We start from the raw sequence: 25603 nt of genomic DNA on the forward strand, positions 1-25603 counted from the left end.
AATAATTCAATAAAATGTCTTCAATATGCAGATCACCTCTCATCCTTGCCCTCTCCTTGACAAGGCAAACTACTACTGGGACGGACACTTGAAAGCTCTGGTGTAGGGCGTCTGTCGCCTCCTGGTGGTGAGGTGAAGTAATTCCCAAGAGTAAGGATTTGTGGACTACCACTACCATTAGAAAGAAACCTCTGATATTTACATTCTGGCTAGAGGCTTTTTTAAATATAATCAGCTATTAGTAGAGCGCTAACAGATTCCGCAGCACTAAGTATATATTTTAAAAATAAAATAATTATATTCACTAGGGCAAGGATAGGCTGTTCTTACCAAATTAATTAGCTACAGTGGCCAATGATTGGCTGTCCCTACTGAATAAGCTACAATGTGACGATATGCTGTTCCTACATCAGCATCACTGTGGCAATGGGACGGAATTCATCAGCTACACTGAGGCAATGATAGGCTGTTCCTCTTGAATTAATCAGCTACACTGTGGCAATGATAGCCTGTTCCTACTAAATTCAACAACTACCATGTGGCAATGGTAGGGTGCTGCTGCTGAATTAATCAGCTACAATGAGGCAATGATAGGTTGTTTCTACTGAAAACATCAGCTGCAATGTGGCAATGATAGGCTGTTTCTACTGAATTAAAAGCTACAATGTGGCATTAATAAGATTGTTTTCACTATCCAGTTCCTGTGTTTCTCTGTTGCTCATTTTTAGGTGACAAATCATTACTCACCTGAAACACCACATTTTCTTATTTTTTTAAATTTGTATTTCAGTTTTATTTTTTAAACTACTAGTTATATACGATAAAAAAAAGACAAAACCAGAGTTTAAGAAAATTATGTACATTGTTTATTTTGCACATCTGAAGAATGGAACAAGCCGGATGAATGAGTCTAGTAAAATGGGCAAAACATATTGTACACATTTGCAGCATCAGATCGAATTATGAAGTTTAAAGGAACAATGATGTGAATTATTGTTATTGGAGAAATCATCAAGAGTACAGCAGGCTGGTGATACCTTTATGGTATGAACAATTTTATACCAATCATTTTATCAGATCATATACAAATAATGGATCTCTCTGGCAATGTTGAATTCACATGAGACAATGACTAAAGAACAACACTCCCAGAAAAATGATTTAAAATCAATATAAATTACCTGAAAAATAAAATACCAATAAGGTTTTTCCGGCAGTTGACTTCCAAAAAAACATTCTATTACGTAGTGAAAGTCTGCAAGTTTCATAGATAGTATCTAGTAGTGGTGATCTAGTTTAAAGCCAATAATGCCTTTCAAAAGACCTATTAAATCAGTTCACTAGCCCATCAATATTGCCCAGCAACTTGGATTAAGTAACCAGTCTGTATACAAAGGTAGGAAATAGCAGGCAAGGCTATGTTATTTCACTTTAATACTAATATCAACCTCATGTAACACCAGCCATTTGTTACAGAGCTGGGGCATCATTTTAAACTATAAACACAAAACCTGGAAAAGTGCTCTGTGACAAATAAAATCACATTTTTGCATGAAATGTAATTGCATAACCCTACACATTTTTACATGCAGTTCTCTGTTCTCCTCCAGTCTCACCAGGGGTGAATACTAGCACCACACTCCAGCAAAACTTGTTCAGCATCTGATCACACTCCCTAATATAAACATGTTCGCTAAAATTCAGGACATAAAATTTAAAAGCTCAGAGCTTAGGCATCTCTAATCTACCTGTTGGAAGATTTCCAAGTAATTTTTACTGCTTTATTTGGGCTGCAGTGTCCGGATTCTAGATAAATCAATGGGAATTAAATTAAAACAAAAATCAACAAATCGGACATTTTTAAATGTAAATACACAGGTTTTGTACACAAGGTAAAGACACATCAATCTATTAAGTATACAGCATTTATGAACTATTTTAAGTCCATTAAAGTATACATTAACATCTTCATTACAGCGAAATCTATATTAGCTTTAGAAAATTGTAGTAATTTGGCCAGTTTTAAGAGAGATCAGTGTTTTCAGATTAATAGGTCTATTGTATAGTTATAAGCTACTAAATGCATTTGTTGGCTAGTGGTTTAGAATCTTATACAAAGCAGAACCTTGCTAGCCCACATTAAGAATAATCAATGGTAAAATTCCACTTTATACTTCAGCCTTAATGTACTTTTTGGTTTAAAATCTATACTGAAGCAGTACTTTTCCGGGGTTCTAGCAATGATAAAAAATAAATCTTCATAATCAGTCTAGCATGAATTTGTTAAATGTAGTGTCGCTAATTCTAAGCGAATATCTAGAACGATGAAACTCTGGAAAATATTAAGATGCACATATACAACCTTGCAAATAAAAAAAATGACAAACATATGAACCAATGACCAGCAGACTATGCCACTTTATTTTATAAACTGCAAAGATTTATTTTTTCAAAACTCAGCCTTTTGGCCTAACATAGGCAAAATTTATGAAGCCTGCACCATATCTTATTTGGTTAAATGACTACAACAAAGATGCTTGTGCCTGAATAAGATAAATGGGCATTGGACATGGTGGTGTTGGGGTACGCAGCCATTCACAGCATAGTGGAAGATGTTCATTAAGGCAAAGATTCAAACAAGCTTAAAAAACACCATTACTATCTATGATAGTTCACAGTGATGCTATGTAATTATGACTTGGTTGAAACAGGTTACCTGCAACTGAACACAAAGCATATCATGTACATTTCACAAAAAGGAGGCTAAAAGTGACTACATATATGTAGCTAAAAACAAAACTGCTCTGCTAAGATCTGAACAAAAATTAAGGCAAAGTAAACTGTTCTATGTCTCGATCATCTTTTTTCTGCTTTGACCTTTCAGCTCTATGAAAACTAGGAAGACTTGTGTTGAAGAATTAAAGTGCTATGAATTAAACATTTATCTTAAAAACTGTATAGTGCTTTCTTGCTAAGATAAATAGATGGTTATTAGTTTATTTTCGGAATCACTGTAGCTTAATTAACCTACTAGATGTCTCTGGGTTTAACAAGTTGCTTACAACAACGTTCCAAGCCTTCTAGCACCAAGAATCAAAATGCAAAATATTAAGATAGATGATACCACATAAAAACAAAATTTATGCTTACCTGATAAATTCCTTTCTCCTGTAGTGTAGTCAGTCCACGGGTCATCCATTACTTATGGGATTATATCTCCTCCCTAACAGGAAGTGCAAGAGGATCACCCAAGCAGAGCTGCTATATAGCTCCTCCCCTCTACGTCATATCCAGTTATTCGACCGAAAACCAAACGAAAGGAAGAAACTATAAGAACCAGAAGAAAGGAGAAACTATAGGGTGCAGTGGTGACTGGAGTATAATTTAAAAATTAGACCTGCCATAAAAAACAGGGCGGGCCGTGGACTGACTACACTACAGGAGAAAGGAATTTATCAGGTAAGAATAAATTATGTTTTCTCCTGTTAAGTGTAGTCAGTCCACGGGTCATCCATTACTTATGGGATACCAATACCAAAGCTAAAAGTACACGGATGACGGGAGGGACAGGCAGGATCTTTATACGGAAGGAACCACTGCCTGAAGAACCTTTCTCCCAAAAACAGCCTCCGAAGAAGCAAAAGTGTCAAATTTGTAAAATTTGGAAAAAGTGTGAAGTGAAGACCAAGTTGCAGCCTTGCAAATCTGTTCAACAGAGGCCTCATTTTTAAAGGCCCAAGTGGAAGCCACAGCTCTGGTAGAATGAGCTGTAATTCTTTCAGGAGGCTGCTGTCCAGCAGTCTCATAGGCTAAACGTATTATACTACGAAGCCAGAAGGAGAGAGAGGTAGCCGAAGCCTTTTGACCTCTCCTCTGTCCAGAATAAACGACAAACAGGGAAGAAGTTTGTCGAAAATCTTTAGTTGCCTGTAAATAAAATTTCAGGGCACGGACAACGTCCAGATTGTGCAGAAGTCGTTCCTTCTTTGAGGAAGGATTAGGGCACAATGAAGGAACAACAATCTCTTGATTGATATTCCTGTTAGTGACTACCTTAGGTAAGAACCCAGGTTTAGTACGCAGAACTACCTTGTCTGAATGGAAAATCAGATAAGGAGAATCACAATGTAAGGCAGATAACTCAGAGACTCTTCGAGCCGAGGAAATAGCCATTAAAAACAGAACTTTCCAAGATAACAGCTTGATATCAATGGAATGAAGGGGTTCAAACAGAACACCCTGTAAAACGTTAAGAACTAAGTTTAAGCTCCATGGTGGAGCAACAGTTTTAAACACAGGCTTAATCCTGGCCAAAGCCTGACAAAAAGCCTGAACGTCTGGAACTTCTGACAGACGTTTGTGTAAAAGGATGGACAAAGCTGAGATCTGTCCCTTTAACGAACTAGCGGATAAACCCTTTTCTAAACCTTCTTGTAGAAAAGACAATATCCTAGGAATCCTAACCTTACTCCATGAGTAACTCTTGGATTCGCACCAATGCAAGTATTTGCGCCATATTTTATGGTAAATTTTCCTGGTAACAGGCTTCCTAGCCTGTATCAAGGTATCAATCACTGACTCCGAGAATCCACGCTTTGATAGAATCAAGCGTTCAATCTCCATGCAGTCAGCCTCAGAGAAATTAGATTTGGATGTTTGAAAGGACCCTGCACCAGAAGGTCCTGTCTCAGAGGTAGAGACCATGGTGGACAGGACGACATGTCCACTAGATCTGCATACCAGGTCCTGCGTGGCCACGCAGGCGCTATTCACCGATGCTCTCTCCTGTTTGATCCTGGCAATCAATCGAGGAAGCATCGGGAAGGGTGGAAACACACAAGCCATGTTGAAGACCCAAGGTGCTGTCAGAGCATCTATCAGAACCGCTCCCGGGTCTCTGGACCTGGATCCGTAATAAGGAAGTTTGGCGTTCTGGCGAGACGCCATGAGATCCAGATCTGGTTTGCCCCAACGCCGAAGTATTTGGGCAAAGACCTCCGGATGAAGTTCCCACTCCCCCGGATGAAAAGTCTGGCGACTTAGATAATCCGCTTCCCAGTTCTCCACGCCTGGGATGTGGATCACTGACAGGTGGCAAGAGTGAGACTCTGCCCAGTGAATTATCTTTGAGACTTCCATCATTGCTAGGGAACTCCTTGTCCCTCCCTGATGGTTGATGTAAGCCACAGTCGTGATGTTGTCCGACTGAAACCTGATGAACCTCAGAGTTGCTAACTGAGGCCAAGCCAAAAGGGAATTGAAAACTGCTCTTAATTCCAGAATATTTATGGGAAGGAGACTCTCCTCCTGAGTCCAAGATCCCTGAGTCTTCAGGGAATTCCAGACAGCGCCCCAACCTATCAGGCTGGCGTCTGTTGTTACAATCGTCCAATCTGGCCTGCTGAAGGGCATCCCCTTGGATAGATGTGGCCGAGAGAGCCACCATAGAAGAGAATCTCTGGTCTCTTGATCCAGATTCAGCATAGGGGACAAATCTGAGTAATCCCCATTCCACTGACTTAGCATGCACAATTGCAGTGGTCTGAGATGCAGGCGTGCAAAGGGTACTATGTCCATTGCCGCTACCATTAAGCCGATTACCTCCATGCATTGAGCCACTGACGGGTGTGGAATGGAATGAAGGACCCGGCAAGCATTTAGAAGTTTTGTTAACCTGACCTCTCTCATTTCTACAGAATCTATAAGAGTCCCTAAGAAGGGAACTCTTGTGAGTTTTGTGAGTAGCAATAGAGAACTCTTTTCTTCGTTCACTTTCCACCCATGTGACCTTAGAAATGCCAGTACTAACTCTGTATGAGACTTGGCAGTTTGGAAACTTGACGCTTGTATCAGAATGTCGTCTAGGTACGGAGCTACCGATATTCCTCGCGGTCTTAGTACCGCCAGAAGAGAACCCAGAACCTTTGTAAAGATTCTTGGAGCAGTAGCTAACCCGAAGGGAAGAGCTACAAACTGGTAATGCCTGTCTAGGAAGGCAAACCTTAGATACCGGTAATGATCTTTGTGAATCGGTATGTGAAGGTAGGCATCCTTTAAATCCACTGTGGTCATGTATTGACCCCTTTGGATCATGGGTAAGATTGTCCGAATAGTTTCCATTTTGAACGATGGAACTCTTAGGAATTTGTTTAGGATCTTTAAATCCAATATTGGTCTGAAGGTTCCTTCTTTCTTGGGAACCACAAACAGATTTGAGTAAAACCCTTGTCCGTGTTCCGACCGCGGAACCGGGTGGATCACTCCCATTAGTAAAAGATCTTGTACACAGCGTAGAAACGCCTCTTTCTTTATCTGGTTTGTTGACAACCTTGAAAGATGAAATCTCCCTTTTGGAGGAGAAGTTTTGAAGTCCAGAAGATATCCCTGAGATATGATCTCCAACGCCCAGGGATCCTGGACATCTCTTGCCCAAGCCTGGGCGAAGAGAGAAAGTCTGCCCCCTACTAGATCCGTTTCCGGATTGGGGGCCCTCACTTCATGCTGTCTTAGGGGCAGCAGCAGGTTTTCTGGCCTGCTTGCCCTTGTTCCAGGTCTGGTTAGGTTTCCAGCCCTGTCTGTAGCGAGCAACAGTTCCTTCCTGTTTTGGAGCAGAGGAAGTTGATGCTGCTCCTGCCTTGAAGTTACGAAAGGCACGAAAATTAGACTGTCTAGCCCTTGGTTTGGCTCTGTCTTGAGGCAGGGCATGGCCCTTACCTCTCGTAATGTCAGCGATAATTTCTTTCAAACCGGGCCCGAATAATGTCTGCCCCTTGAAAGGTATGTTAAGCAATTTAGATTTAGAAGTCACATCAGCTGACCAGGATTTAAGCCACAGCGCTCTGCGCGCCTGAATGGCGAATCCGGAATTCTTAGCCGTAAGTTTAGTTAAATGTACTACGGCATCAGAAATAAATGAATTAGCTAGCTTAAGGGCTTTAAGCTTGTGTGTAATCTCATCCAATGGAGCTGTGTCAAGGGTCTCTTCCAGAGACTCAAACCAGAATGCCGCTGCAGCCGTGACAGGCGCAATGCATGCAAGGGGTTGCAATATAAAACCTTGTTGAACAAACATTTTCTTAAGGTAACCCTCTAACTTTTTATCCATTGGATCTGAAAAGGCACAGCTATCCTCCACCGGTATAGTGGTACGCTTAGCTAAAGTAGAAACTGCTCCCTCCACCTTAGGGACCGTTTGTTTCCAATAGACGCCGCCACACGGGACTTATGGCATTTTTCTGAATATAGGAGGGGGTGAGAAAGGCACACCGGGTCTATCCCACTCCTTGTTAACAATTTCAGTAAGTCTCTTAGGTATAGGAAAAACGTCAGTACACGTCGGTACCGCAAAATATTTATCCAACCTACATATTTTCTCTGGGATTGCAACCGTGTTACAATCATTCAGAGCCGCTAACACCTCCCCTAGTAATACACGGAGGTTCTCAAGCTTAAATTTAAAATTTGAAATGTCTGAATCCAGTTTATTTGGATCAGATCCGTCACCCACAGAATGAAGCTCTCCGTCTTCATGTTCTGCAAATTGTGACGCAGTATCAGACATGGCCCTAGCATTATCAGCGCACTCTGTTCTCACCCCAGAGTGGTCTCGTTTACCCCTAAGTTCTGGCAATTTAGATAAAACTTCAGTCATAACATTAGCCATGTCTTGTAAAGTGATTTGTAATGGCCGCCCTGATGTACTTGGCGTTACAATATCACGCACCTCCTGAGCGGGAGATGCAGGTACTGACACGTGAGGCAAGTTAGTCGGCATAACTTCCCCCTCGTTGTCTGGTGAATTTATCTTAACATGTACAGATTGGCTTTTATTTAAAGTAGCATCAATGCAATTAGTACATAAATTTCTATTGGGCTCCACATTGGCCTTTGAACATATTGCACAAAGAGATTCCTCTGTGTCAGACATGTTTAAACAAACTAGCAATTAGACTAGCAAGCTTGGAAAATACTTTTCAAATGAATTTACAAGCAATATAAAAAACGTTACTGTGCCTTTAAGAAGCACACAAAAAAAACTGTCACATTGAGATAACAATGAACCGGTTTAGTTATAGCAATCAATTTTTCACATGAAATGCATTAATTTAGCAAAGGATTGCACCCATTAGCAAATGGATTATTAACCCCTTAATGCCAAAAAACGAATAACAAATAAAATAAATAAGTTTTTATCACAGTCAAAGCACAGTCTCACAGGTCTGCTGTGAGTGATTACCTCCCTCAAACTAGTTTTGGAGACCCCTGAGCTCTGTAGAGACGTCCTGGATCATGCAGGGAGAATAAGGAAGACTGTGACTGAATTTTTAATGCGTAGTAAAAGCGCCAAAATAGGCCCCTCCCACTCATAATACAGCAGTGGGGAAGCTCAGTAAACTGATTTTATTCAAAATAAACGACAGCCAAGTGGAAAATAATGCCCATAAATTTTTCACCAAGTACCTCAGAGAGAAAAACGATTAACCTGCCAGTAAACGTTTTAAATATATGAAATGATAATAAAAGCCTGTTGCTAGTCGCTATCACTGCAGAAAGGCTATAAGTTATATGTATACCGTATTTTCTAAGTGAAGTGCCATTCCCCAGAAATACTTTAGTGCCAACATACATACATAACAGCCTGATACCAGTTGCTACTACTGCATTTAAGGCTGTACTTACATTATATTGGTATTAGCAGTATTTTCTCAGTCAATTCCATTCCTTAGAAAATAATATACTGCAACATACCTCTTTGCAGGTGAACCCTGCCCGCTGTCCCCTGTTCTGAAGTTACCTCGCTCCTCAGAATGGCCGAGAACAGCAAATGGATCTTAGTTACGTCCGCTAAGATCATACACAAACTCAGGTAGATTCTTCTTCTAATACTGCCTGAGAAGAAACAACACACTCCGGTGCTGTTTAAAACAACAAACTTTTGATTGAAGAAATAAAAACTAAATTTAATAACCACACTCCTCTCACACATCCTATCTATTAGTTAGGTGCAAGAGAATGACTGGATATGACGTAGAGGGGAGGAGCTATATAGCAGCTCTGCTTGGGTGATCCTCTTGCACTTCCTGTTAGGGAGGAGATATAATCCCATAAGTAATGGATGACCCGTGGACTGACTACACTTAACAGGAGAAACTTAATATAATTCACACCCATCCACTGATTCCTTTGTATATATATACTTTTAGATCAGTGCTTCTGCACCTAATAAGATGTAACATTATTCAATACTAATATTAACTCTGATAATTTCTTTTAAGCAAGTCTAGTTTTTGGGAAACATTTCACACACACATTAGTGTCTATGATCTCAGTCTGCAGTACCTTCAGCATCTCAGTAACATTCCCACAAGTCTACTTTGTCCAATGCCAACACTCCAACTGTGTGAAAGGGCCCAATCACAGATTATTAATAATGTAAACATAATATATATGTTAGATTGACTACATTATATTATATTGCTCCATCAAAATTGTAAATGGCAAATATGCACTAATTGGGGAGATCTATTAATTACCTATATCCAATAAAGCGCACACCTAATGCCATTTGACTTGTGAAGAATAGTCACAACAAAAGGCAACTACAAGATTATATTTGCAAGTTCATTTCAATCTATGAAAAAAAATAGGACATTTACAAAAAGGAATGGAAGCATCACAGCAATATATCAGTGCAGAACTTTACTGTGGTTAATACAGCAAACTGTATATATAATAATTTATAGATGCTAATTTGCTCTATATGTCCAATAAGATTTGGTTTCTGACATTTACTCTAGTAGACCTTCCGATCAGCTGAGAAAGGAAAGTCTTCTCATTTTCTATGACACCTATACAAATAGTTCATAAATTATTCCAGATTAAAGGCCTTCACTTACATATTACCTGGCAACCATTTCCACTATAAATCAAGTACTAACATGGTAGGTGCAAAATGCGTGAAAGACAAATTTTGTGAATAAATAAGCTATTAGCAGAAGAAAATAAAACTAATTACATTTGGTTTATCCCTCCAATTCTTTTAAGCCATGACTTAATTCAAATGTAAAGGCTATTAAACCTCATAATGAAAAAAGTATATTTATATTTCACATTCTTTATACAGAAAATACAGTAGCTGTACAGATGGTTTGTTTAAAACTTTCCCAGACCATACTTTCTTCTTTTAAAGCTTTCTGAACAACCAAATTCTTGTGGTCACTCAGGAATAATCGTAATATGTTTTACAACGTGTGAACCCCCTTTTAAAATACTTTGGCTGGATAAAAATGTAACATTTTTGTCATATTTAGTTACAAGAAATCAAGGTCCATTTTTATCCCTTAGGGCCAAAAAAAAGGGCAAAATTTTCACTAAAGCGAAACACACACCTAGGCACGCGCTGGCATGTTAAATAATAAAAACCAAAAAGGATATTTTTTTCATAATGAAATGAGCTTTCAAAAGCTTTCAGCCATATTTTATAGAAAGGGGAATCCACTTCAAGCCTTGCATATTTGCATCAAGTCCTCTTATGTATTTATTGCATTCCATCAATCCTCCGCCAGTGCCAATTTAAAAAAACAAAACAAAAAAAGCAAATCATCAGTGTAGACATTCTGTTTATCTAGTCCATTCTGCTCTTCATAACGTAATAAGGTCAACCAGATTGCCTTTGGGAGGGGTCATGCTATCAGGGAAGAAATTGACCAGAGTGTCAAAGAGCTGTGTCCTCTGGGCATATGTGTGATCGACATCGGAAAAACCTGTCAGTAGAACAAAGATAATTAAAGGTGGTGAGTGTCTTGATTGAAGGTATAGTAAAATTACATATATTTTAGGGGAGGGGGGTTGAATATATCTACTATATGCCCCTTACATCATTCTCTATCACTCTGCATCTGGCTTAATCAAGGAACACTACTGTATACCAATATATTACACAGACAGATAACACATAATGGATGGCATTCACTCAATCTGATGCATACAGCTAGTTTAAAAACAGAAAAACAAAATGTATACTTACTAGATAAATTCCTTTCCTTCCTGGCACGGAGAGTCCACGACTTCATTAATAACTGTTGGGAATATCAACACCTGGCCACCCGGAGGAGGCAGACAGACCCAAGGCCAAAGGCTATAAATATCCCTCCCACTTCCCCCATCCCCCCCAGTAATTCGGCCGAGATAACAAGGAAAAGCAGGAGAAACATTAGGGGATAGAGGAGCCAGAAGAAAAAATAACACGGGCGGGGTCATGGACTCTAACTACATAAATTTTGTTTTCCTTCCCTTGGCAGGTAGAGTCCACAACGTCATTCATAATGGTTGGGAACCAATACACAAGCTCCGGAGGCCACTGATGAATAAACAGGAGGAACAAAAAGAAAAGAAAGTCGGACCCTAATCTGAGGGCACCACAGCCTGTAACACCTTTCTCCCAAGAGCTGCTTCAGCATAAGCGAAAACATGTAATTTATAGAATTTAGAAAAAGTATGCAAGTAGGACCAGGTAGCAGCCTTACAAATCTGATCATAGAGGCTTCATTTTTAAAGTCCAGGAGGAAGCAACTGCTCTAGTGGAATGAGTCGTAATTCTCTCAGGAGGCTGCTGCTCCACTGTCTCATAAGCTAAGCGTATGATACCCCTCAACCAAAAAGGCAATGAAGTTGCAGTGGCCTATTGGCCCTTGTGCTTGCGAGCATAGAGAACGAACAAGGATGAGGATTGTCTGAAATCCTTAGTAGCTTGAAGGTAGAATTTTAAGGCACGAACCACATCCAAATTGTGGAGTAAACGCTCCTTAGATGAGGATGGTTTAGGACAAAGAGAAGGAACCACAATCTCTTGAATGATGCTGCGATCTGAGACCACCTTGGGTAGAAAACCTAACTTCGTATGTAAAACAGCCTTATCAGCATGGAACATAAGGTAAGGGGGATCACATTCTAACGCAGAAATCTCAGACTCTGCGAGCCGAAGCAATAGCCAACAAAAACAGAACCCTCCAGGACAAAAGTTTGAGATTAACAGTATGCATGGGTTCAAACGGAGCTTGTTGCAAAACACGAAGAACAAGGTCGAGGCTCCAAGGAGGAGCAACAGGTCTGAACACTGGTCTGATTCTGACCAGGGCTTTAACAAAGGACTGTACTACGGGAAATATGCTAATCTCCTATGTAGTAAAACCGATAGGGCCGATACCTGACCCTTCAGAGAACTGGCAGATAAGCCTTTCTCTAAACCATCTTGGATAAAGGACAAAAGAACAGAAACCATTAACCTTGTGCCATGGAATACCACGTTCCTCACACCAATGAAGATAAGTCCGCCAAACCTTATGGTGAATGCGCCTAGTTACTAACCTCTGAGTCTGGATTAAAGTATCTGACTTTATCAGAGAAGCCCCTCTTGGCTAAGACTAAGCTTTCAAGTTCCAAGCAGTCAAAATGTAGAGAATCTAGATTCTGATGTAGGAACGGGCCCTGCATAAGAAGGTCCTTCCAATAAAGTAACCTCCAGGGAGGGTAGGAGGACATCCTCACTAGATCTGCAAACCAGGTCCTTCACAGTCATAAGGGAGCTATTAGAATCACACTGGCCCTCTCCTGCTTGATACGAGCCACTACACAAGAGTCAATGGAGGAAAAAGATATACGAGCCTGAACCTCCAGGGAACCGCTGACGCGTCTACTAACTCTGCCTGAGGAGCCCTCAATCTCGTCCTGTACCTGGGTAGCTTGGTATTGACACGAGAGGCAATGAGATCTATTTCCGGAAGCCCCTATCTGAGGGCTCTCTCTGAAAACACCTTGGGTGGAGAGACCTTTCTCCCGGGTGAAAGGATTGTCTGTTGAGGAAGTCCGCTACCCAGTTCTCCACCCCTGGAATGTGGACCACTGAGAGACAGCAGTCGTGGACTTCCGCCCATTGAAGAATTTGGGACACTTTCCTCATCGCTAAGGATCTTCTTGTTCCTCCCTGATGGTTGATGTAAGCGACCAAAGTTATATTGTCCGATTTAAATCTGATAAACCGGGTAGAACTGAGCTGGGACCATGCCCTTAGAGAATTGAGAATCGCCTGGAGATCTAGAATATTGATCTGAAGAGAAGATTCTTCTCGGGACCATGTCCCCTGAGCCATCCTGGGACCCCAGACAGCTCCCCAGCCTGAAAGGCTGGCATCCATAGTCACAATCTCCCAGGACAGTCTCAAGAAGCAAGTGCCTAGAGACAGGTGATCCTGACAGAGCCACCAAGAGAGAGTCTCTCGTCTGGCTGTCTAGGACAATCTGTTGACAGGTTTAAGTGATCTTCGTTCCATTGTCTCAGCATGCATAGTTGTAGAGGTCTGAGATGGAAGCGGGCAAATGGAATTTGGGGTGGATTGGAGGGAAAGGCAAAGCCGTAGCTAACTTGGAACGTCTCTGATCATCTGTCAGAAAGATCCTCATGAATACTGAGTCGATGATTGTACCCAGAAAAACCACCCTGGTAGAGGGAGCCAGAGAACTCTTTTCGAGATTTATCTTCCATCCACGAGACCAAACGAGACTCAGTAGTGAGTCTGAATGATCTCTTGCCAAAGGAAAAGATGGAGCCTGAACCAAGATATTGTCCAGGTAAAGAGCCACATCGATACCCAGAAATCTGGCCACAACTAGAAGAGCTCCCAGAACCTTTGTAAATATTCTGGGAGCAGTAGCTAAGCCAAATGGAAGTGCTATGAACTGGAAGTGTTGGTCCAGAAAAGCAAACCTCAGGAACTGGAAATGGTCCCTGTGGATCGGGACATGAAGGTATGCATCCTTTAGGTCTATCGTAGTCATGAACTGTCCTTCCTGAATTAAGGGAAGAATGGACCTGATAGTCTCCATTTTGAAGGAGGGAACCCTGAGAAACATATTTAAACATTTCAAGTCTAGGATTGGGTGGAAAGTGCCCTCTTTCTTGGGAACCACAAAAAGATTTTAGTAAAAGCCTAGACCCCTTTGTGAAGCAAGCACCGGGACGATTACTCCTGAGGAAAGATCCCGAACACAATGTAGGAAGACTAATCTCTTCTCTGGTCTTGAGAGGATAAATCTGCCTCTGGATGAGATTTGAATCCCATCTTGTATCCCTGGGATACAACGTCTAACACCCAATGATCTTGAACATCCTGCACCCAGACCTCTGAGAAAAGAGACAATCTGCCCCCTAACTGATCCGATCCCGGATCGGGGCCGCCCCTTCATGCCAATTTATTATCAGCGGGCTTCTTGGATTGTTTGAATTTGTTCCAAGACTGGGAAGGCTTCCAAGTACCCTTGGACTGCTCAGGCATGGAGGCAGATTGGGTCTGCTGGTTCTTGTCAGACTGAAAGGAACGAAAATTAGCTGACTGACAACCCTTGGGTCTCGCTTTCTTATCCTTCTTATTATTAAAGATCTCTTCCCCCCCCCTGTAACGGTGGAAATGATGGAATCCAGTCCAGGGCCAATTAAAACCTTCCCTTTAAAAGGTAAGTAAAGAAGCCTGGATTTGGAGACAATATCGGCTGACCAAGACTTCAACCAAAGGGCCCTGTGTGCTAGGACCGCACACCCTGAAGCTTTGACATTCAGGCGAACAATCTGCATATTAGCGTAACAGATAAAGGAATTGGCTATTCTTAGAGCCTTGATCCTGTCCTGAATCTCCTCCAGAGAGGATTCGACCTCAATTAAATCTGACAAGGAGTCACAACTATAAGACACTGCAGCTGCCGGTTAGAAAAGAAATCCCATATGTTGGAACATTCTTCTTAATTAGCTCTCCAATTTTTTATCCATAGGATCCCTAAAGGAAGAGCTGTCCTCCAAAGGGATAGTAGTACGATTTGTGTGAGTAGAAATGGCTCCATCTACCTTAGGAATGGACCTCCCCAGATTCAGATGGGAGTCAGGAACTGGGAATGTCTTAAAAGTTCACTCTTGATAATTCTCGCCATGTGGACTGAGACTGGAAAGGTCTCAGGGGCCTTCTTTTCTTCATAGACCCTATCTAGTTTAGGAATCTGAGGTTCCTCCGTAAGCTTAGCCCCTGGAACCGCCAAAGTAGCTAACTCCTCCTTTAAAAGGAAACAGAGATGTTTATTTTGAAATCTTAAATTTGATTCCTCAGAGGCAGGGGCCTTAACTTCCGAAGTCTCTGCTTCTGAGAGTTCACCCTCTGATGCGACTGAGGTTAGCTCATCCTAAGAAAAATTAGAAAGGTTAGACATTTCTTACTGGAGAGAAGGAATGTCTGCCAAATCTGCAGGACTATGCTTGACCTTTCTCTAACGCTTCCCAGAGATAGGTTAGGCACTTAGGGCCACCGATACAGCAGATTGCAATTGTGAGGAAAGATCTGCTGGGAAAAAAAAACCTCCAGCAGGAGGCAAGGGTGAGCCGTGGGAAACTGCTTCTGAGTTAGGGTTAAATCTGGGTTAAGGAGTGAGGAAAGGCATCTCCTGGACAACAGAGTCCTGAGAGGTGGAAGGCTCAGATGGGGTTAACTTAAAAGGAGGCATAACATTTCTATCCCCTTTTTTAGATGTTAAAATAACCCCTAGGCAGATGGAACAAAATTGTACAGGAGGGCAAACCATGGTCTCCTCGCAATAAAGACAATTATTTGAAATAGTAATCGCAGATGAAAAACCCTCAGAAGGGTTAACATCAGAGTCCTCCATAGCAAGGAACGTTCTCAATACAGCTTTTGAAAAAAAAACAAGGACCACAAAATACAAAAGGCACCTCTACCCCCCCCCCCCCAGCTGAGTTACTCACCACCTCCCATTAGCTTAATCTAGTTGAAGCAGAGTGTACTCTCCCAATCTGAGACCAGGACAGAGCTCTATGAGAAAAGCAAATGGCTCAGCGATCGCTAGGAAGGAGGAAATGAAGCCGGTCAAATGGGGCGCAAGTTTAGCCCGCCCCCACTACCAGTCCAAGCGCACAAACAAAATTAACTGTGCAGCGCTAATAAAAAGTAAAAAAACAATCCTGCTTCTATCTGCCATGAGGGACCCCCGAGTCAAAAAAAAAACAACCCTTCACAAGTTAAGGAGCTAAGCAGCACATGTCTCCACAAATGTTCTAAATAATGACCTCAACTATGGGGGTCTTGTCCTCAGATCCCTCAGAAGGTTAACGGTCGTCACATTGACTCAATCCACATATCCCCCTAGGAGAGTTAGCACATCCCCTATGATAAAAAAAAAAAAAAAAAAAAAAAAGGGACTTACCCCTCAGTATCCCTGCTGTAGAGCGCACACAGAGTCAAGGTGCGACAGATTTCTCTTTCCTCTGACAGGGACCCGAGTGTAGAAAAGGATAAGCAGTGTAGATGTCTTTACAGAGAATGTTCCCTGACACATCTGGATCTAACAATCACCACTACTCTCACTAAGAGATTTAAATGGTTACTCCAATACCCCAGTCCGCTTTTGAAGGGGAAATACCCATTAAAGGACTATCCTCTTCTAAAATTTTCTCGGCCATCCTCCTCTAGTGACGAAAGGCAAAGAATGACTGATGGGATGGGGGAAGTGGGAGGTATATTTATAGCCTTTGACTGGGGTGTCTTTGCCTCCTTCTGGTGGCCAGGTGTTGATATTCCCAACAGTTATGAATGAAGTCGTGGACTCTCCCTGACTTAGGAAGGAAATGAAGAGTGTGTTACAGCATTTGGCCAGAATATGATCATGTCAAGGCAAATGCCTACCTGGGTCACTATTCATGACGATTTCCAACCAAACACACTGGATTAGAAAGTAAGGGTGTCAAACCCATGTATTGCTTTAGGAATGATTGTCCAGCAAATGACATAAGAGAATTTTGCCTATTAAATGTTTAGGAAAGCATAAGCTAGGCACAGTGTGAACTGCTTACACAGCATTGAAGTGATGCAGAGCAAACCTAAATAACAGGCAAATGACCTAAGATTAATAATACATTTACCTGCATATTTCTGTTAACACTATTTTATTTTGGTTTTGCTTGTCCAATATTTAGTTTTCATTGATCGTATGAGCATTTGTAAACTTACCCAGAGGAGTCAGATCTTTGCTTGATTTGAAAAGTGCAGATGGAAGAAGCTGAAACTAAAAAATGAAAGCAGAGTTATACAAAGGATTTGTTGCTCCAATACAAACGCACCAATCGTGTGAAATATAAGGTATAAAAAAATCTTAGACAGGTTAAGTATACTCAAAATCTAATTTTATTTCCCTTAATTGCTTGTAAACTTAAAGTGTCCGTAAACTTTAAAAATAATGTTATATAATTCTGCACATAGTGCAGAATTATATAACATTATATTAGCCAAACATTATAAAACATAATGTACCCTATTCATTTTTTTTTTTTTAAAAACGCTGTTCTACAGACCCGCTCTCTGTACTCTGCTGATCGGGTCTGTTATATGTGCTCAGCGCATCGGGCCAGCTGTATAGTCACAGCCCGGCCCGACCGCGCCATAAGATTAATGCAGCTCGCTCCTGCTCTGTCTGACAGCAGAAGCGAGCTGCACTTAGTCTTATGGCGCGGTCGGGCCGGGCTGTGACTATACAGCTGGCCCGATGCGCTGAGCAAATATAACAGACCCGATCAGCAGAGTACAGAGAGCGGGTCTGTAAAACAGTGGGTTTTTTTTTTAAATTAATAGGGTATATTATGTTTTATAATGTTTGGCTAATATAATGTTATATAATTCTGCACTATGTGCAGAATTATATAACATTATTTTAAAGGTTTACTGTCCCTTTAAAGGGACATAAAACCTAACATTTTTCTTTCATGGCTTAGATAGAGAAAACAATTATAAATAACTTTCCAATTTACTTCTATTATTTAATTTGCATTCTTCTCGTTATCCTTTGCTGAAAGGTTTATCTTGGCAAGCTCAGGAGCAGCAAAGAACCTAGGTTCAAGCTGCTGATTGGTGACTGCATATATATATACCCATTGTCATTGGCTCACCCATGTGTTCAGTTAGAAACCAGTAGTGCATTGCTGCTCCAACAAATGATACCAAGAGAATGAAACAAATTAGATAATAGAAGTAAACTAGAAAGTTGTTTAAATTTGGGTTTCATGTCCCTTTAATGTTTTTCCGACAATTTCAACATTAAACAGCAGAAAAAGGGAGAAGGAAATGGAGACCTTGCTGGGGACACTAAACTATCCTTTTCAACCTAACTTTTTAGTCGCTAGATTAAAATTGATGAATATCATTAGTGATATACTCTTTAAGTGAGAAATTCTGAACCAACTCCCAATGGAGCCAAAGTCAAAACCATAAAAACACAAAAGTTTCTACCTCCCTTCAGAGGAGTCCTCTGAGGTGGCAAGGTCAAGTCAAAAGAAGGGGAAAAAACTGTGAGACACAAACTGGCTGCACTTTCTTGGTCATTAGCTGGAATAATTAGTCGGTGGGGACACCCCATCAGAGCTGCCAAAAGGAAAAAAAATAAAAAATAAATAAATAAAAGGATAATGTGTTTTGCTCATAACATGGGCCTTTCTCAAATCCAAAAAAAATCATAAAATCATCTGGGACTTTCTGAAATTTAAAGGGACAGTCAACACCAGAATTTTTGTTGTTTTAAAAGATAGATAATCCCTTTAATACAAATTCCTCAGTTTTGCATAACTAATACAGTTATAATAATACACATTTTATCTCTGTGATTATCTTGTATCTAAGCCTCTGCAGACTGCCCCCTTATTTCAGTTCTTTTGACAGACTTGCCTTTTAGCCAATCAGTGCTCACTCCTAGGTCACTTCACATGCATGAGCTCAATGTTATCTATATGAAACATATGAACTAAAGCCCTCTAGTGGTGAACTGTCAAAATGCATTTAGATTAGATGCGGTCTTCAAGGTCTAAGAAATAAACATATGAACCACCTAGGTTTAGCTTTCAACTAAGAATATCAAGAGAACAAAGCAAAAATTGTAAAGTTGTTTAAAATGACATGTCCTATTAGAAGTCATTAAAGATTTTTGGACTTGACTGTCCCTTTAAATAAAACCATGACCAACCGAAAAGCAGGACCTCAATTCCAATCGGTCACTTACTTTTTTGGGCGCATAATTTCTCCCTTATGCTAACCAGATATTTCAAATTTTAAGCATTATCTTCAAATAAGTCCAATAGTACGTTCATTTGTCAAAAAGGTACGTTTCCATTAGACCAATCACACTTGTGTATCGCATAGAAAACAATGGGAATTTTTACAATGATCACTGTTCCCTTAGGTACCGTGACTGCAGATGTACACACTAAGGTCTGATTGTGCGGTTTGATGCATTCCCGCTCAACCTATGGAATTAGTGCCGACGTTCACCATAAAAGACAACAGGAATTATGTTTACTCGAATTTCTTTTGGATGTGGTGAAAAATTAAATTATATACAAAAAAAAAAATTGACCTTAAGTAGTTAAATTATAGAAAGGAGCTGTATTACTTAAAATCTCTTTTCTCCTATTTTGTTTTTGTAGTATGTGAATGTATTAAATGGCCACAGTTCTGTATTAACCAATACAAATAGCGCCTACCAAAAAATCTATGAGAATGGAGATCATAAAAGGCTATTACGCCGTTACATTATAGTCCATTGTGGTAATCGCCTATTTTCACATGAAGGCTAAATGTGTTTTTAACATTTACTACTATAAAATGAAAAACAAATTATGCTTACCTGATAATTTCATTTCCATCGAGGGGAGGAGAGTCCACGGCTTCATTCATTACTGTTGGGAATTAAGAACCTGGCCACCAGGAGGAGGCAAAGACACCCCAGCCAAAGGCTTAAATACCTTCTCCACTTCCCTCATCCCCCAGTCAATCTGTCGAGGGAACCAGGAACAGTAGGAGAAATATCAGGGTATAAATGATGCCAGAACAGTATTCAATTAAGGTCCGCCCACAGGAGACTCTCCTCCCCTCGATGGAAATGAAATTTATCAGGTAAGCATAATTTATGTTTTCCATCTAAAGGGGAGGAGAGTCCACGGCTTCATTCATTACTGTTGAGAACATATACCCAAGCTCTAGAGGACACTGAATGAAACCGGGAGGGTAAAAAGGCAAACCCTAATCAGAGGGCACCACAGCCTCCGCAGAAACAAAAACGTCAAACTTGTAAAACTTTGTAAAAGTGTGTAAGGAGGACCAGGTAGCCGCCTTACAAATTTGCTCCATAGAGGCCTCATTCTTGAAGGCCCAAGACAAAGCCACATCTCTAGTTGAATGAGTCGTGATCCTCTGAGGAGGCTTATGTCCCGCTGTCTCATAAGCCAAGCGAATCATACTCCTCAACCAAAAAGACAAAGAAGTAGCAGAGGCCCTTTGCCCTTCCCAGAATACAACACAAAAAGAGATGTAGACTGTCTGAAATCCTTAAAAGCCTGAAGATAAAACTTCAAGGCACGAACCAGATCCAGGTTATGAAGTAACCTCTCCTTCGAAGGAGGAGGGTTGGGACACAAAGAAGGAACAATTATTTCCTGATTGATGTTACGGTTAGGCACCACCTTTCGGGAGAAATCCCAACCCAGTGCGCAGTACAGCCTTATCCGCATGAAACACCAGATAAGGATGGTCACATTGCAAGGCAGCTAGCTCAGATACTTTGCGTGCCGATGCAATAGCCAACAGGAAGAGAAACTTCCAGGACAAACCTTAATGTCTATGGAATGCATAGGTTCAAACGGAACCCTCTGCAAAACATTAAGGACCTTAAGTTTAAGCTCCAAGGCGGAGCAGACTGCCTAAAGACAGGTCTGATTCTAGACAGAAACTGAACAAAAGATTGGATGTCAGGGAGCTCAGCGAGTCTCCTATGCAACAAGACTGATAAATCTGTCCCTTTAAAAAACTAGCGGCAAGACCCTTCTCCAAGCCATCCTGGAGAAAGGACAGAATGCTGGATACCTTCACCTTATGCCAAGAAAATACATGCTTCTCACACAAGGACAAGTCCTACCCACCTTATGGTAGATGCGACGAGTGACTGGCTTCTTTGCCTAAACTAGAGTCAATCACACTTTCAGAAAAGCCTCTCTTGACTAAGACTAGGCGTTCAATCTCCACGCAGTCAGCCTCAGAGAATCTAGATTTTGATGCTGAAAGGGGCCCTGTGACAGCAGTTCCCTGCGACAGAGTAACCTCCACGGCGGAGAGGATGACATCCTCACCAGATCCGCAAACCACGTCCTCCGCGGCCATGAAGGAGCAATCAGAATAGCAGAGGCCCGCTCCTGTTTAATGTGTGCCACTATATGAGGTAGAAGTGGTAACGGAGGAAAAATGTAAGCTAGGCTGAATTCCCAAGGAACCACTAAGGCATCTATCAGCTCTGCCTGGGGATCCATGGACCTCGACCCGCTCTATCTCCGACGTTCCCCATCTGTGACAAATCTCCGCAAACACTCCCCCGAATGGAAGGACTGTCTGCTGAGAAAGTCCGCTTCCCAGTTGTCCACACCCGGAATGTGAAGCGCTGAGAGCGAGCAGTTGTGGGACTCCGCCCACTCCAGAATCCGAGACACCTCCCTCATCGTGAGGGAGCTCCTTGTACCCCCTGATGGTTGATGTAAGCCACCAAGGTAATGTTGTCGGTCTGGAATCTGATGAAACTGACCGACCCCAGAGAAGGCCAAGCCTTCAGAACATTGTAGATTGCTCGTAGTTCTAGGATGTTGATCGGAAGGAGAGACTCTTCCCTGGACCACTGTCCTTGTGCCATCCTGGCACCCTAAACAGCTCTCCATCCTGACAGACTGGCGTCCGTGGTCACAATCTCCCAGGACGGTCTCAAGAAGGATGTCCCCATGAATAGTTGCTCCAGACGAATTCACCAAGAGAAGGAGTTCAGAGTACGAGCATCTAGGGATATCAGCTGTGATAGATCTGAATAATCACCGTTCCACTGTCTCAACATGCATAATTGAAGATCTGAGGTGGAACCTGGTGAATAAGATGACATCTATGCTTGACACCATGAGACCTATCACCTCCATACATTGAGCCACTGATGGGTTTGAGGAGGACTGAAGGGCAAGACAGGTGGAAGCAAGCTCCCTGCGCCGCTGCTCCGTGAGAAATATCTTCATGGACATAAAGTCCATTATCGTGCCCAGGAACTCCACCGTTGCTGGGCACCAGGGAACTCTTTCCTGAGTTAATCTTCCAACCGTGAGATTAGAGAAGAAGAGCAGCCCTCAAATGATCATCTGCGAGGCTGAGCGACGGCGCCTGAACCAGGATGTCGTCCAGGTAAGGTGCCACCGCAATGCCCCTGGATCTGGCCACTGCAAGCAGCGCCCCAGAACCTTCGTGAAGACTCTCGGGGCCGTCGCCAGACCAAAAGGAAGAGCCAAAAAACTGGAAGCGTTGGTCCAGAAATGCAAATCTTAGGAACCTGAAGTGGTCCTTGTGGATTGGCACATGAAGGTAAGCGTCCTTCAAGTCTATAGTCGTCATGAACTGTCCCTCTTGAACTAGGGGCAGAATAGATCTGATTGTTTCCATTTTGACCTATGGAACACTCAGAAACTTGTTTAAACACTGTAGGTCCAGAATCGGGTAGAACGTGCCCGCCTTCTTTGGGACCACAAAAAGGTTAGAATAGTACCCTAGACCCCTTTCGGCTAGGGGCACTGGTACGAGAGAGGCGAGATCTCGCACACACTCTAGAAAGGCCTCTCTCTTCTATGGTCTTGAAGACAGGTTTGACAGGAGGAATCTGCCCTCAGGCAGATGGGATCTGAATTCTATCCTGTAACCCTGGGAGACAACTTCTAGCACCCAAGGGTCCTGAACATCCTGCAACCATGCGTCTGATAATAGAGATAATCTGTCCCCATGTGATCCAGAGACCTGTCGGGGGCCGCCCCTTCATGCCGATTTCGTCTCGGCGGGCTTCTTGCTCTGCTTGAAATTATTCCAAGATTGAGCCGGCTTCCAAGATCCCTTGGACTGGTCCGCTGGCGATGAGCCATGTCCGCACGAAAGGGTCAAAAAGTAGATCCCTTAGGCTTAGCCTTCTTATCCTGCAGTAGGAAAGCTCCCTTGCCTCCCGTAACCGTGGATATAATCGAATTCAATCCTTGACCGAACAGGATCTTTCCTTGAAAAGGCAGGGACAACAGCCTCGCTTTAGAGGTCATGTCCGCAGACCAAGATTTTAGCCACAGAGCCCTGCACGCTAAAACAGAAAAACCTGACACCTTGGCATTCAGCCGAATAATTTGCATATTGGCATCACAGATGAAAGAATTGGCGACCTTCAGCGCCTTAATCTTCTCCTGTATCTCGTCGATGGACGTCTATCCTCGACCATTTCACACAGGGAATCACACCAATATGTTGCAGCTCCAGCGACCTCCGCAACAGCCGCTGCTGGCTGAAAAACAAACCTGTGTGCTGAAATATCCTTTTCAACATGTTTTCCAGCTTTTTATCCATGGGCTCTTTAAAGGACTAACTATTCACGAGGGGAATTATTGTCCGCTTTGCAAGTGTAGAAATGGCCCCATCCACCTTAGGGATGGTCCCCCATAGCTCAAGCTAAGTGTCCAGAATGGGGAACAGATTTTTAAAAGAAGGGGAAAAGGACGACCATAATCGCTCCCATTCATTCTTAATATTTGCCATCTTAACAGGAACCGGGAAGGAATGAGGAACTACCCTGTCCTCGTATACCTTCTCAAGCTTAGGAATCACAGGTTCCTACAGTATCTTAGGTTCCGGAACCTCCAGAGAAGCAAGCACCTGCTGTAGCAGAAAGCTACATCCTAAACCTATAACCTGGCTCCTCCGCTGCCAGAATTTTAGATGACACGGACTCCGACCCAGAAGGAGCCTCCTCTGAAGAGTCGGAGTGGGTCTCGTCATCGTATAGAGCCTCTGGATCAGCCATCGGTATGGACAAACCATGGGCCGGGCCGCTATGATAAACCCTACGCTTGCGCTTAGCAGAACGTGGTAAGGTATGGATCACTTTCAAAACCGCCGATTCCAGTTGGTCCGCAAAAACTGACGGCCAACGAATCTCTCCCGAAGGAGTAACGGTTAGACCCCGGGGCGATGCATGTGCAGTCGGAGATGAATGTAGGGAACGCAGCTCCTGGGACGAAGAACCCTCAGAGGTGGACGGCTCAGTAGTACTAGACATCCGTTTACATTTAGATGTTGTAACTATATCAAGGCATGTGGAACATAATTGAGCAGGCTGATCTACCAGAACCTCCTCACAATAAACACAGGAATGAGACTTTGTTAAGGAAGGAGAGCCCTCCAACGCATCAGAGTCCTCCATCGCTTGCACGTTTGGATAGACTAACTTTATTTATAAAAAAGGCACCTTTATACCACCAATAGCCGGGGTACTCACCACCTCCTAGGATCCGGACTACAGAAACCGCTACGTCTCCTGCGCCACAGATCAACAGAGAAGATAGCCCCACCCAGTCACATGGAATGCCTGGCAGGACCGCCCCTGTACCTGGGAAAAAACACGCCAAAACATGGCCGAGCAAAATTTCCGCAAGTAACCTGAAAGTTCCACACATTGCCAAAGCCTCATCTCGCACATAAAGCAGCAATGACACTACAATATGTATAAACCCCCCATTTTCAATAATCCCCCTTCCAGGAATATTAACCCTTGATTCTGTAAAGATAAAAAGATGCCCCACCCTGTCTTCTATGTTATCATTATTAATAAAAAATGAAACTATCTTACCAGAATCTACGCCATGTAACAGGAACACGGCCCTTCAAGTGTGACAGGTTAGTAGCCTCGCTCCTGACATGGACTTGAGTGAAGAAAGCAAGCAGCGAAACTCGTCAACGCCGATTGCTTATGGAGCTGTTAATATGAGTCGGGATGGTTTCGCAGAAAGACTCTCCCTGCATCTCCGGACTCTAACTTTCATCCAGGCTCTCACTGAGAGGCTGACATGACTACTTAAAACTCCAGTCCCAATGCGAAGAGTACTACCCTCCATAAGAGACTACTCAAACTCTGGCACTCCTCTGCCATCCTCCTATGACGAAATGCAAAGAATGACTGAGGGAAGTTGGGAAGGTATTTAAGCCTTTGGCTGGGGTGTCTTTGCCTCCTCCTGGTGGCCAGGTTCTTAATTCCCAACAGTAATTAATGAAGCAATGGACTCTCCTCCCCTTTAGATGGAAAACATCATACCCTGTGCCACCCTCAACCTACGAACATGGCCCGATTAGCCTATATTTATAGGCTGATGCATTATCCATAGTGTGACTTGACTTGGGCATGATGCTGCAGGCAATTATAGGTTGACACATTAAGCTTATAAGGGACAGTCTAGTCAAAATTGAGCTTTTTATGATTCATACAGGTCATACAGTTTAAAACAGCTTTCCAATTCACTTTTATCATCAAATTTGCTTTGTTCTCTAGGTATTAGTTGAAATCTAAACCTGGGTAGGCTCATATGCTAATTTCTAAGTCCTTGAAGGCAGCCATTTATTTCAATGCATTTGACAGGTTTTTACAGGTAGAGGACGTTCGTTCATGTGTGCCATAAAGATAACGTGCTC

General features: G+C 42.3%; 1 protein-coding gene across 3 annotated transcripts in view; it reads right to left on the reverse strand.

Moving 5' to 3' along the window:
- Nucleotides 1-843: 843 nt before the first annotated feature.
- Nucleotides 844-25603, reverse strand: part of MKLN1 (muskelin 1) — a 512658-nt gene continuing 487898 nt past the window's right edge. For all 3 annotated transcript variants that reach the window (XM_053716396.1, XM_053716397.1, XM_053716398.1), the window contains 2 exons: nucleotides 17060-17114; nucleotides 844-10763 (listed from right to left, as the gene is read on the reverse strand). In XM_053716396.1, the coding sequence (XP_053572371.1) occupies nucleotides 10642-10763; nucleotides 17060-17114 (177 nt within the window). In that variant the 3' untranslated portion in view covers nucleotides 844-10641. The remainder of the gene's footprint in view (nucleotides 10764-17059; nucleotides 17115-25603) is intronic.

This window comes from Bombina bombina, chromosome 6 (genome assembly GCF_027579735.1).
Source record: "Bombina bombina isolate aBomBom1 chromosome 6, aBomBom1.pri, whole genome shotgun sequence".
Taxonomy (NCBI): domain Eukaryota; kingdom Metazoa; phylum Chordata; class Amphibia; order Anura; family Bombinatoridae; genus Bombina; species Bombina bombina.